Here is a 14,772-nt window from a genome sequence, read left to right as displayed (position 1 = left end):
GGACCCAATCATCTGTCTGTATTGAGTAGAGTCAGTGGGTTGTGACTCTGCTGCTGCTTCCTTAAGTTCATGTAAATTGGTTTCCATAGGAGAGGTCATGGGCTTACAGTTTAGCATTCTGAATCTCTTCAAAATATCCAAGGTATACTTTCCTTGGTTTAGTATAATGTTGTCAGAATTTTGCCATACTTCCAATCCTAGGAAGTAATGGAGTCCTAAGTCCTTCATATCAAATTCATTGGATAGATCTTTCTTGCATTGATCTATAAGATGATCATTTCCTGTGATTAATAAGTCATCAACATATAAAATCAACATTAGCATATCACCTTTATTTCTTTTGTAGTAGAGATTGGGATCTGCATCATTTTTAGAGAAGCCTAGTCCTGAGAGATAGGTGTCAATTCTTTCATACCAGGCCCTGGGAGCCTGTTTAAGCCCATAGAGAGCTTTCTTGAGTCTACATACATGAGACTCTGCATTATAAATTTCAAACCCTTCAGGTTGCTCTAGGTAGACTTCTTCTGAGATCTCACCATTTAGAAATGTTGTCTTAACATCCATCTGGTGTACCTTCCACCCCTTTGCTGCTGCAATGGCTAATACGGCTCTTACTGATGTATATCTGGCAACAGGTGCAAAATTTTCTTCATAATCTATTCCTTCCTTTTGTGAGAAACCTCTAGCTACAAATCTAGCCTTGTGTTTTTCAATACTACCGTCTGTAGCATGTTTGATCTTAAAAAGCCATTTAGATGAAAAGACAGATTTCTTAGTTGGCTTAGGAACAATCTCCCAAACATCATTTTTCATAATAGACCGATACTCTTCAGACATGGCATCCTTCCATACTTGATGTTCAAGAGCATCTAATACATTGTTTGGTTCAACTTTAGAGAGATCATTCATAAGGGCAACATAGCTAGTGAATTTGTTAGGCCTTTTGCTTTCCTTGAATGTCCCTGAAAGAGCAACAAACTTTTGAGCTTCTGCTACAGTCTTGGTGGCCCATAGTGGTCTTTTCTTGAGGTTTTCTCTAGGTGGACTTTGAGTTTCACTTATAGTTTCCTCAGGATTCTCCCTCTGAAGCTCAGGAGTAGGATCTCTATCTATGCTAGGGGTGGGGATATAGACTTTAGGGTCTAGAGAGCTTTGGGCTCTTTTGAATGCTAAGTCTTCTTCAAAGATCACATCCCTGCTTAATTCAATATTCTTTTGACCAAGTATATAGATCCTGTAAGCTTTGAAGGTTTCACTATATCCTACAAAGATGCCCCTTTTTCCAGAAGGCTCTAATTTTAATCTTTTCTCCTTAGGTACATGAATATAGACAGGGCATCCAAATATCCTAAGGTGGCTAATATCAGGTTTTGATTTAGTAAAGACTTCCTCAGGGGTCTCATCTTCAAGATGAGAGTGGGGACATCTGTTTTGAATATATACAGCAGTGCTAGTTGCTTCTGCCCAAAGATTGATATTTAGATTCTGATCAAGAATCATAGTTTTGGCAGCTTCAACGATTGTCCTATTTTTCCTTTCAGCTATCCCATTTTGTTGAGGGTTATAAGGTATTGTTAACTGCATCTTAATCCCTGAATTTTTACAAAACTCTTTAAATAATTCTGATGTGTATTCCCCCCCATTATCAGTTCTTAGGGTTTTAATTTTATTTCCTGTGTAGTTCTCTGATAGTGATTTGAATTCTTTAAACCTATTAAGGATCTCTTCTGCTTCTTTACATTTCAGAAAGTAGATCCAAGTTTTCCTAGAGTAGTCATCAACAAATATTGCATAATACAAAAATCCCCCCAATGAAGGTACGGACATAGGTCTGCATACATCAGAATGAACTAACTCTAAAATTTTACTTGTTTTCCTAGTACTATTTTGAAAAGCACCCTTAGTATTTTTACCTAGGGCACATCCTATGCATGCCCCTGAATGATATTGCTTTAACTTAGGTAGACCTGTGACAAGGTCTCCCATTGATGATAAAGCTCTAAAATTTAGGTGGCCTAGTCTTCTATGCTAGATTTCATTTGCATCTGTAATTTCATGAATTAGGGCTAAGTTGGGCTCTGTGCATAGCTTATACAAGTAGCCTTGTCTTTGACCAATTGTTTTAGCTTTCTTGATGGATGAGTTCTTTGGCCAAGCCAATACTTTGTTGTCCATGAAGGTTACTCTGTATCCATTGTCCTCCAGTGCTGATATTGAGACTAGATTTCTCTTGATGCCTGGAACATATAGTACTCCTCTAAGTTGTAATGATACACCCGACTTTAGTTTGATGGTGCAGGTTCCAACTCCTTTGACTGGATGTATAGAGTCATCTCCGATAGTTACTTCCTCATCATTCTCCTCTTTCATGGAGTCCAGTACTTCTCTGAATCCTATAATGTGTCTGGATGAGCCACTGTCAATCACCTAGGAGTTCACTTTGTTTGATGCTTGGTTTGTGAGTGCTGAATAGAGTACATACTTCTCGGAGTCCTCTTCCCTTTTAGATTTTCCTGTTTTGGCAAATGTGGCTTGCTTAGCTCTTTCTGGACATTTGGCAACATAGTGCCCAAATTTGTCACATCTGTAACACTGAATCTGAGAAAGGTCCTTCTTGAAGGTGTTCTTGTCGTGACGACTTTTTCTCTTCCTGAATTGCTTCTGCTTGCTTTTCTTGTTTGAGTTCGTATTTAGAACTTGAAGATCTTCATCTATATTCTTTTGTTTGATCCCTTTCTTATTTTGCCTTGATTCCTCTTGGAGACAATCAGCCTTTAGCCTATCGAATTTGGGGAATTCATCCCTTGCACTGATGCCTTGGACGAATGTTTCCCATATGCTAGGCAACCCATCTAGAGCAATGAGGGTTAATTCTTTGTTTTGGACCTCATATCCAAGGGTTGCCAGTTCATCCCTTAGGGCAGATATTTGCATGAAGTAGGCATTGACTAATTCTCTTTTTATCATGGCTATGTGATTTATTTCTCTTTTTAAAGCCAAGGTTCTACTGGCATTAGATATCTCAAAAGCGTCTTCAAGTGCTTTGAACATATTGAAGGTTGTTTCATGTTTCCTTATGATGGGCATGATATTGTTTCTTACCCCATCAAGTATGATTTTAATAGCCTTATCATTTCCTTCTCTCCAAATTGCTTTGTCAGGTTCAGTCTCAGGTTCTGCAGTTTCAGTCTTTACAAATGATTCGACTTTATTTTCTTTTAGAATCATTTGAATTCTGAATTTCCATGCTGAGAAGTCATCACCTCCTCCGAGTCTGTCTTCAAATCTGATAGCGCTAGCCACTGAGAGAATTGTGATGTTGAATATATGCTTGATTTGAATTTTACGTAAAATTGAACAGCCTCAGGTTCGATTTAACTATAGCTCTGATACCATGTAAATGTTGTTCAATTTTCAATTCCATATGCAAGATGTATTCTAATTTGTATTCTCTATATCTATGTATTATCTATCTCTATTATAATTCTGACTATCTTCTTTGTTTGGCGGGTGAGAGGAATATTTATCGATTTCAATATCCTCTTCACAAATATCAAATGATATATATATGCAAGAGGGGAGGATCAAGACACTACTTGATTGCACCCTTTGATATATATTATCGACCGATGTTTCTTTAATTACCAGCCCGATACTAATCAGGGTCCACATAACTTAGTGTATATGCCAATCGATATTCACGATGTATGCCAAACAATGTTTGCGTGGCATATTAACCGATGTGAATCGGTGTCTAAGTTAACCGACATCGATCACTAACTAAAGGTTATATATGTCAAGCGGTGCATACTTTGCCACCCAAAAGCAACTCGATAATCATTATTTGTTTATCACTGGGAACAAATCCAATGTAAATCGCGATACATGGTTAACCCGATAGCCATCGGTGATCACCAATATGCCATGCTATAATATGATTATCGATATTGATCGACTAAGTATATTTGATATATAAATGAGAAGGATCATCAAATGAAATAGCTTGAAGTTTTCTTGATGGTTTATCGATAGGATAAATGATTGAATGAGAGACTTCATTTATCTCTCATTCAATCATTTATCTTACCGAAGCTACCATGCATTAACACTTATGACTCCAATACTGATTATTGCCAAAACCAAGATGAAGCTGAGCAAGGAAGACCACTGAACTGCTGCAAGATCAGGACCCTGTCCACTGCCAAAAATAGAAATATGCCATACTGCCACTTAGTAAAAATAGTAAGTCATGAACTACTGCTCTGAAAAGCATGATCTTCGCACCCAGTGACAGAGCATGGAGAGCTCAGTAGGACAGTATCACCAAAACGGCCAACCCCTGACTTACTCAAAATAGTAAGTTCTCGCCTCATCAATGTTTGACCCTCATTCTTCATTCCACATAGCCCACGGGTCTCAGGAATAAGCTACTGGACCACTGGAAGGACATCAACGAGAAGGGGACATTACAAGGTTTCATGCCCTAAACTTGGCACCATTCCTAGGAGGACAATTTCAACATTTGTTGTTCATTTTGCCATGATTTGTATAAATCCTAAGGTATTAATCTGATTTGAGACTACAAAATTTTTAGGCATGATTGTCTCTTTTTTTTTTTTCTAGAGGTAGCCCCATGACCCAACCCAACGCCCAACCTGCCTTACCTTGGGCTTACTTATTGCCAAGTTGGGGCTAGGAAGGGGCAAGTTGAGGCAAGACTAGTCCTCTAGGGATGATTGCATGTTTTTGCCCATGCTTGGATTTACTTTCAAACTTCTATATTCTGATTTATGACAGCAGAGTTATCATCAGAATTTCAGGCTTGTGTGCATTTATTGTTCATGTATTGTGTATCTCATGTTGTTTTTCATCTCTGATATAAGGCGAACCATTTGGCATAATAATTTGATGTGTTTGATATTTTTTATTTGCTGTTATAAGTGTCTGACCAGCCTGAAAATAAAAATAAAAATCATAAATTAAGGCAGAAATCAGAAGTTTAAAAATCAGAATTTTAGATAATATCCTATTGGGGATATTACAATGGTATAGTGTTTGACAAAGTAAGGGAATTGGTTGCAATTTGGGGTGGGATACTTGAGAGATCAACTTTCTTCTCCTTCTGAGGAGATATATTTGAAACAAATAGGTTAACTCCCATGGTATCCAATCTCTTCAGTGTCAACAACATCCCTTTCCAACACTTCTAGATACTTCATCTATTATTCATCCTCATTAAAGCAACAAATTATGTGTTTGTGAACTAAAAAGGTAAAACTTCATTTCTCTTGTCACAATCTAGGTCCTTAATTTTCTACTTATTCATCAATCTGATAGGATGGAGAGAATGGGATTCAACAATAGGGTTTGTAAGATATGTCAAAAGTAAGAAAGAGTTCAACATGAGTTTTGGAAATTAATATTAATGAGAATTTTATATGGTTACGACTTAATGATGCTTGGCATGCCCATTTGCATCCCCTTAATTAGAAAGGATCGATTTTGGAGATACCCATATTATTTAGCAACATGGTAAATTTGTTTAGCCTTATTCAGATATCTAGTATTTCTTTTATATGGTGAAGGCAACGCAAAGCAAAATTCTATAGAAAGACATCTTTTATCTGGTTTTATTGATGAGATGGATTTCATTATGAATATTGTTGCCAAAATGGATGTGCTCCGAGAAGATTGCATGGAATAACCCCTTGTATGGAGTCAATATGTGAAACATAATAGGAAGGCTTCTTAAGTGATGATATCAAATTATTTGTTTTGTATTTTAGAAATTGGAATGATTTCAAAACATGTATGATTGATCTTTTGTTTTCTATGATCCTGTTTTAAAATACTTTTTGGTTAAAGCTTTCAAAAAAGTACATTAAAAGCCTATGAAAAGTGATAAGTAAACAGAAAACTATTATTTTCCTTGAATTTTCAATCCAAAGTTGGGTTTGACCTTGAGATTTGCTTCACACATTTAACATGATTTTTGCAACTCTATTCTGCTGCTTTTGGATAACTATATGTTTCTATAGAGTAACAACTTTCCATGCTACAATTGTTAATAATAATATGCATAATCATCACAAAAGTTGAAACTAATGGTCCTTCTTCAAATCATATTTGCAGGTGTCCTATTATATGAAATGCTTTATGGATACACACCATTTAGAGGAAAGACTAGGCAAAAGACCTTTGCAAACATCCTTCACAAGGACATAAAATTTTCAAAGAGCGCTCATGTGAGCTACACCCTATTCCTAATGTATCCATCCAATGTTTCATTTTATTCATAAAACATGGATTTTTTTTCCACAAAGGAAATAGCCTCTAGTTGCTTATGAGAATAAACTAAGCATATCAAGTTAATTTGTATTTGTGTATATTTTTTATGGATATGTGTTTTTGAAGGTGCTAACTTTACTCTTGGTATAAATTATTTTGCCTAACAATGTGAATGGATTCTTACAAATAGATTACAATTGCTTAAAATAAGTGCCTTGTACCTGTTCTATCGCAGGTAAGCGTGGCAGCAATACATTTAATTCATGGATTGTTGCATAGGGATCCAGCAAAGAGGTTAGGTTCATGTACAGGAGCAAATGAAATCAAGAAACATCCTTTTTTCCGAGATGTCAACTGGGCTCTAGTTCGAAGCACGGTCTCTCTCTCTCTCTTGCTCATTCACTCACTCAATGCTCACTTTTGTTCAAATAAATGAATGCTTGATGATACTCAAACTATAAAAAAAAATACATGCAACTTGAACAAAATACATAGCCATAAAGCCTCAACACATGACAGTATTTAAAACATACAACCAGTCTTAGAATGTACTTATTCCTTTGTGGCCATCTACAACTATTGACTTTAGAGACATAGGCATAAAAGGTTATCTACGTCGTATCATAATATTTTTGAAAAGAAAATTTGTAAGTTAAGATGATTATATTATTAAAAATACAAAAGTGGCATGTACACAAAACAATAGATAGATCGGAATTTACAAGATTATGCATGATAACAATAAGAAGAAAATGACACTAGATAATGCACTTTACAAAGGAAAGAGGAATTTATCAGGATTCAATAACTAAATTTTCTATTTCATCTCCAAAGGTGTACTAAGATGTCCTTGTTTGTTTTTAACATAAATAGATTGCATATCCTTTCCACTATAAAGACAAAAATGGTGAGAGTTGTATTGTAGTAAATTTGTGTGCAGGTTTTGAATATCTTTGTGGATGTTCCTTAGTACTACATGATATTGATTATACCTTCTATGTGAGTGCTATTGGTGGATCTTTGGATACCTCAATAAATGTTTAGATTTGACATTCCATGCAGTGGGAGTTCCAAGATAATGTACTTGTAATTGTGGCTTGGGTCGGATATGATGATGGCATGAGTTTTACCTATTATTGTCATGTCCCCTCCTTGATCGTTATATATATCCTAATAAAGTAATTATTATTATTAGTTAAAAGAATAATTACCAACGATTTATTTATTATTTATTTTTTATTTTTTTTGTATTAAAAATTGTTAGTTAAAGCAAAGACTACATCCGAGGAGGCCAGGCCTCAACCAAAAAAGAGAGTCAGAGTGTTAAGCCCGAGCCAAAACAGTTACATCACACGCCTACATCGGCTATACCGCAAATATCCATAGGTATCATACATAATCAGAAAAGATATAGTGTTGTAGCAAAAATAGCTCATTGAAGGATCTCATCATGAGACTCTACCCACGCAGTCCAACCTTGCGCTCCCTCCATCCAGACGATCTTCTTGCGGACCTGAAGCTGCAACAACATCTCCACATGAGCATAGGAGGGTCCTCTGTTGCTCTTTATCTCCTCCAGTAGCTTGGAAAGGGCATGTTCAAAGGCAGCCTGGTTCTCCGCAATCCTTCTCTATTCGTACCCATCCTTCATCTCGTAAACGAACATAGTGTTGTAGCCATCTCTAAGGAATCGAAGGAGCTTGTTCCTTTCAACATTCATAGTAAAACAGATCTGCACAACAATATTATAAAAAGTGAGCCTACGGAAAGACTCAGTAAAGATTCTGTTATTACCCTGGAATTTTTCTTCATTTCTAATTTTCCAAATATACCATAGAGTATGAGCTGAGAGAATAAACCAAAATAAATTAGCATCTTTTTTGAGCCCATGGATAGTACCAGAAATAATATCTAAAACATCCACAGTCATAGGAATGTGTATACCAAAACGTAACCAAACCTCTTCAGCCACAGAGCAATCAAAAAATATGTGTCTACTGGTTTCGAGGACTCTACAGATAGAGCAGAGTTCAATACTCTTGTTAACCTTCTTAGTTGGGAGTCTATCTAAGATAAGTTGCCATTTGAAGCATTGGATTTTGGGAGGGATAGGGCTCTTCCAAATTTTCTGCCAGGAAGATTCGTTCAAATTAGAGTACCAGTTCAGATTAGCATGTTTAACAATGGAGTCATCATAGGTGAGTAAATTATATATAGAGCGGGCCTTGACTTTAGTCAAGAGAGAGCCATCCTGCCACTTGAAGGTAAGAAACCTGTGAGAATCCACATGGGAAATAATAGGCAAGGAGAGGACAACACAAGCGCTTTTGATCATGTTATAGGTTCGTTTTTGGGAAGCAGGAAGAACAAATTTAGAGCTAAGGTCCTCCCACCTTATTAAGTCATTACATTCAAGAATGTCCATAAGGTATTTTATGCCTTTGCTGGCCCAAAGTTCGGTAGAACAACCTTGAGTAAGCGCCAGAGGTTTAGAAGTATGGTAGAGGTTCCACCAAATTGACCTTTCCCCATGCAAGAAATTATTGCTGTTAACATTAGTATTAACAATAAGCCTCCTAACATGCTCCCATGCTTTCCAGATAGATTTGAAGACTCAAGTACCTTGGACCAAGATAGGGAAGGTGCCAGCTACAAGGTCACTAAAGGGAAGACCCTTCCACGACTTAGCTTTCTTAGGAACCACATTCGGAATATTGTTTCTAACTAGGATCTTCCAAGGTTCCTGCCCCTCCAACGCATGGAATATCCATTTCGCAGCAAGGGCAATGCCTTGGATTTAAAGATCTTTCAAACCAAGGCCACCAAGCTTTTTGTCAATGTGACACCACTTCCACTTAACAGCATGCAATTTTTTATTTCCTTTGCCATCAGACCAGAGGAACTATCTAACAGCCTTTTGTAAGTCAAGGATTTGATAATTACTAAACATCCAAGCTGAGGAGCAGTAGATACTATAAGAGGAGATAAATTTTTGGCAAACCTGTATTCTACCAGCCAAGGAGAGGTGTCTATTATTCCACCTATTGAGTTTTTTATCAATTTTTTCCCTCACCCAAAGCCACATATCCTTAAGGGAGGGGGAAATGGAGAAGGGTATACCAAGGTACCGAACAATTTTGTTGGGGCCTCCCCATTGATAATCAAACTGTTTAAGCCAATCAGGGGGCTCATCTTTCCAACTGAGTAATATGGATTTGGATTAGGATATATGTGCTCCAGATATCTCACCAAAGATCACAAGTTTTTGGTTGAGAGAATCAATGTTTTGGTTAGTAAGCTCAAGGAAGAGCGAGGTGTCATCCGCAAACTGGATGTTAAGTAGAGTGGAGTCATCAGGCAGCCTAACACCATGGACACTCAACGAGAGGGAGTCATCTCTTAATAGATAGAATAAGGCATCTGAGGCAATAACAAACACGGCAGGGGCAAGGGGACAACCCTGCCTAATGGATCTAGTCAGCTTAATAGGTCGGGAAAGAGTCCCATTGATTTCAATGTGGGCAAAGGCATCTTTGAGAAGGACTTTGACATATTTACAAAACTCAGCAGGGAAATCAAAGGCTTCAAGCATCATAATGGTGAATTCCCACTCAACTTTGTCATAGGCTTTCTCCAAGTCTAACAAGAACATAGCAAAGTCTTGTCCAGAAGTTTTAGACCATTCCATGGCCTCCCAACTAGTTATAAGGTTTTCAAGGATGTATCTCCCTTTAATGAATCCGGTTTGGGTAGGGCATATGAACTTAGGAAGGATTTTCTCAAGGCAATGGGCCAAGGTTTTAGCAAGAATTTTGTAGGAGACATTCAGAAGGGTGATGGGCCTCCAATTTTTAATGAGGGCCTTATCACCATCCTTGGGAATAAGTTTAATAATGCCTTTATTAATGGATTCTCCCAGAGTACCTGAGTCAAAGGCTTCAGAGTATATGTCCTGCAGCTCCTTAACAATCCAATCAAGGTTGGCTTTGTAAAACTCAATAGGGATTCCATCTGGACCCGGAGTTTTGTCATTTTTAAGGGCTTTGATGGCAGATTTAATCTCTTCCAGAGAAACTTTTTGTTTAAGGAGGAGGGAGTCTTGTTCAGAGATTCTACAGGGGATGATAGATCGACATTTATGTCTCATGTCTCTGGCCGAGTCCTTATCCTCCGAGGTGAAGAGGACTTTATAAAACATCTCAAAAGCATCTCTAATATTATTCAGGTCAACAATTTCTTCGTTATCCACAACAAGTCTGTCAATTTTTTCTTGAGTTTGTTTCTATTTGAGCAAGTTGAAAAAGAACTTCGATCCTTTATCCCCAAATTTCAGCCATTGGCTGCAAGCCCTAATCATGGCCCCCCGGATTTTAACCTGTTGATGCTTCCTAAGGGCATCACGAGCTTGGGCAACTCGGGTAGCAAGGTAAATGGAGGAGGGGTTGCCTTGGACATCCTGTTCAACTTTATGCAAGTGATTAGTTAAATTTTTTACTAAAAACCTGTAGTCCTTGGCTTTCTTTTGGCCAATAGTCTGGAGGATTTTTTGCCAAGAATTAACATTGTAATTCCATCTGTCAATGTGGGAGGAGAGGTGTTTGTTCTAGATATTAAGGAGCCTAACCTGATTTATAGCCACCAAGGCATCTTGATCCTTCAGCAGGCTAGTGTTGAGGATAAACTTTTTATTACTGGTCCTGTAATTAGCCAAGAAATTCCTAATGCTAAGGTAAGCAACTATGGGATGGTGATCAGATAAAGTCATGGGACACACAGCCACAATAGTACCATAATCATTCGGCGAGAAGGAAAAACAATCTTTGTTGGCATAGAAGCAATCAAGTCTAGAATAAATCCTATTAGCACCCTTTTGGTGTTGCACTAGGTGTACCATAAGCCAGAAGTATCATTTTTAGTACCCTCCAAAGGATCAAATAGCATTTTTTGGTGTTTCATTCTATCCTAATGTAACTTTTCAGAGCTCTTCCATTCAAATGGAATTCCCCCGATTTTATCATCCTTGTTTTCAATCATATAAAAGTCTCCAGCAATGATCCAGGGTATATCAGGAAGGGTCCCTAACCAAGTCCAGAGAGTAATCCTATCCTTGTAATCATTTGGAGCATATATAGAACAAATGCCAAAAAGAGTGCCTTTTAGGTCGACAGAAATCCAGACGGCTTTGTTACACAGGGAGGTCCCTCTGTTAGTTATGTGATTAGTCCATTTAGCATTAATAAGCAGGCCAACCCTACCCTTACCTCTGGGGTGGTCTGAGCATATTTTGATAGCATCTTTCCAAATGAAGTCAAGAGTGACCTCAAGAGCGAAGTTGACAGCTTTCAGCTCCTGCAGCATTAAAAATTCCGTGTCCCTATGAGAGTCAAGGAACCTTTTAACAACCTGTTTTCTGTCTGGTGTCTTCAGACCTCTAACGTTCCAAGATATGCACTTCATGGGGAACAAGATAGTTAAAAGTTACCGCTTGGGAGACCATTCTGTTCTCCCATCTTTTTATTCAACGGACCCTTGTTTTTGCCCCCTTTAGGTCTTCCTTTCCATTTGGCATTGGAAGTGTTCTCAATGAGATCATCCTCTTCCTCACTAGATTCAAGTTGGTACTCATGTTCAGTTCCTGAAGTAAGAGTTGAATGAGTGGCAACTTCCCTACTACTCGTCCAAGATAGTTGTGCCCTGGGAAAACAGGGGAGCAAGGAGCCTAAAGTATTATTAATATTCGTAGTGTTAGCAGGAATAACTTCAATCACGCAGTTATCATCGATTTCTTTAAACAATTTAGGAGATAGGTTCACGGTCAAGGGAGTAGTGGTGACGATACTAGGGGGAGGTCCTGAACAAGAATCCTTCCCAACAGATATCTTAGGGCTATCAGATCTGAGAGACATCCTTGCAGGGCCATTACTAGTATTGCAATCACTAGCGCCTCGATCAGAACCTTCAAAGTTCTTAATCATAGTTTTGACCAATGATTACTCGGGGTTTGGAAAGAAGGCAACTGAACATCATCCATAGGGAAGGGTTCATTCCTAATGATCATGCTCTGGTTGACAGATCTAATTTTATCAATGGCAAGTTGTTGGGCATTTTTACGTCTCCTCTTTTTGTGGGTAACCAATTGGAAGCTATCATTCTGTGATGTTTCGATCATCTCCGTAGTAGAGAAGATCGGGGTCTTATTGAAGTTTTCAGCCAAAATGGTCGAGGGAGCAAAGCAAGCAGGCTCAAGGTTAGAAACCCCTAGAATGGCTTGCTCGTCGCGAGGGTGCCCAAGCTTCGGGTCAGCCACAATGGTCGACAAGGCAGATTTAGGGAGATCATGGTAAGACGAACCTAATTTGGTTTGTTCAATGGTAGGATGCCCTTTATTCGGGTTGGCAACAGAGTTATTTTTTGACTTATCAACAGGGGCATTAGGGGACGAGGATTCGACCATTTTAGGGTTGGCAAAAACATTAGAAAGATTAGCTTTCACACCATTGTCATCAACAGTGACATTCGGAACCAAAGATTCAACCAATTTATGGTTGGCAGAGACATTATTAGAAAAGGATTTCGCACTATTTGCCTCAGATCTGGACTCCTTCTGGTTAATTATCGGACATTCCTTACGACGGTGTCCTTCCTTTTTACATAAAAAGCAAGCATTTAATCCACGGAGCACCTCTATAGGGCAGGGGAAATTTTCCCCTTCAATGTTAAGATTCAGGGTAGCCGGGATATCAACTCCTAGTTTTATTGAGATTAGTATTCTAGCGTCGAGGTGCAGGATGAGTCTAGTGGATTCATCCATACGAATAATTTTACCGATGGGTTCCATCATTTGGGGTAAAAAACGCCACAAAAATGGGGGAACATTTTTTAGCACAATCCATCTAGGGCATGATAATGCCAAGATTTCTTCGTTTATCGCTTCAGGTGTCCATCCAAGGGCCCGAAATGATGTTCTACCAACAACCCAATATTGTTTCTTAAGGACTTCGACCTGTGTTTCATGATTGTTGAAGAAAATAACAAATCGTCCTTTTTGTATTTGCCTACAAAACAAAATTCTAAACCCTAGCTTTAAATTCCAGAAATTGTAGAACCAGTCATCCATGAACTTACGGGGAGGGCACTTTTCCAAATCAACAGAGGCAAAGAATATAGTAGAATCTTTTAACCTAGCTTTTTCTAAAGCTATTTATTTAACCATGGCTTCATTGGGAGAAATGGAGCAAAAGTCCAGATTAAAGTCAGAATCCTTACCTTCTGGATTGGGTTGTCCATTTCCGGGTGTTGTAAGAAATTTGGCATCATTCGCCACTCCATTCGCAGAGCTCGCCAGCGTCTCAAAGAAAGATTTCTTGTGTTGTGGAGACAAATGCGGAGGTGGAGCGGGAACAGGGTTTGGTTGGGTTAAATGAGGTGCATTTAATGCACCATCAGACTCCAACTCCATAAGGAGCCAAGTGCAGGACGAACGGCCAAGGTAATGAAGCTTCGGGTGAAACAAAAATTAAATGCAACGAAAGGAAATGCTACTAAAGTTGCATAAGTATAAAAGTAGAGAAAATAAGGATCAAACCCCATGGAGGAGGGATGCCTCCTCCACCAAACACGTATCGAGCCTCCCACATCAGCGAGGTCGCCTTTCACATGCCCAGCTCAGCAAAAAAATTCGCATCATTCACCAAGCGAAAAAACACAGCCCATCATTCTCAATTCTTTAGTTTCAGCGATCTTCATTATTTATTTATTTATTAAATTAATAATATTATAAACATAATTTACATATTATTTTTATTACTAATATTATTATTTATTTATTATTTTATTATTATTATTATTTACTATTTACATGAAACATGATTTATTATTTATTTATTAGTAATATTAAATTAATAATATTATCGATCACAATTGAAAGCAACGCTGTGTAAATGACAGAGATTAAGACATTAAATATATTAAGACAACGATCAACTTCAAGGGAGGTGGAGGAGAATACATGGGGGAATGGGTAACTTATCCTTTCATATATTCAGATCGGGTAAGCTCTGTAGAAGATAGTAAGGAACAGCATAGCTCTCTGTTTTGCAGCCAATACCGTCACATAGAAACCGAGTAACCTCAGGAACAACAGTCGATAAGGAACATCGTTTAGCCAACAATGATTAAGAATTATAAACCTGTGGATGTCGATTGAAGATTAACTAATCAACTCATTAAGTCGATGTCCTGATTAAATATGAAGTGATTAGAAGATAAAGACTAGGCAAATATAAAGTAGATTAATCAATCTTTAGCCTCAACTATTAATAATCGAATGGCAATACTTGTCCCTCCGATTCACCATCCCTATCGATAAATAGATCAATCGTCATTATATGATATCCAGTCCATAATGGCTAATAAGTATAAACCATGAAGAGACGCGATTTTGACTAGGGGATAGTGATTGTAAGAATTAAGATACTGATTGTA

General features: G+C 37.9%; 1 protein-coding gene across 1 annotated transcript in view; it reads left to right on the top strand.

The window, feature by feature from the left end:
* LOC131857450 (phototropin-1B-like) overlaps positions 1-14,772 on the top strand; it is a 118,978-nt gene that overhangs the window by 90,933 nt on the left and 13,273 nt on the right. Inside the window, exons 7-8 of the mRNA XM_059210048.1 lie at positions 6,133-6,245; positions 6,524-6,664. Of these exons, the coding sequence (XP_059066031.1) occupies positions 6,133-6,245; positions 6,524-6,664 (254 nt within the window). The remainder of the gene's footprint in view (positions 1-6,132; positions 6,246-6,523; positions 6,665-14,772) is intronic.

The sequence above is a fragment of the Cryptomeria japonica genome, chromosome 1, assembly GCF_030272615.1.
Source record: "Cryptomeria japonica chromosome 1, Sugi_1.0, whole genome shotgun sequence".
NCBI classification, from domain to species: Eukaryota; Viridiplantae; Streptophyta; class Pinopsida; order Cupressales; family Cupressaceae; genus Cryptomeria; species Cryptomeria japonica.
Note: the sequence above shows the minus strand (reverse complement) of the source record. Positions and strands in the feature narration are given on the sequence as shown.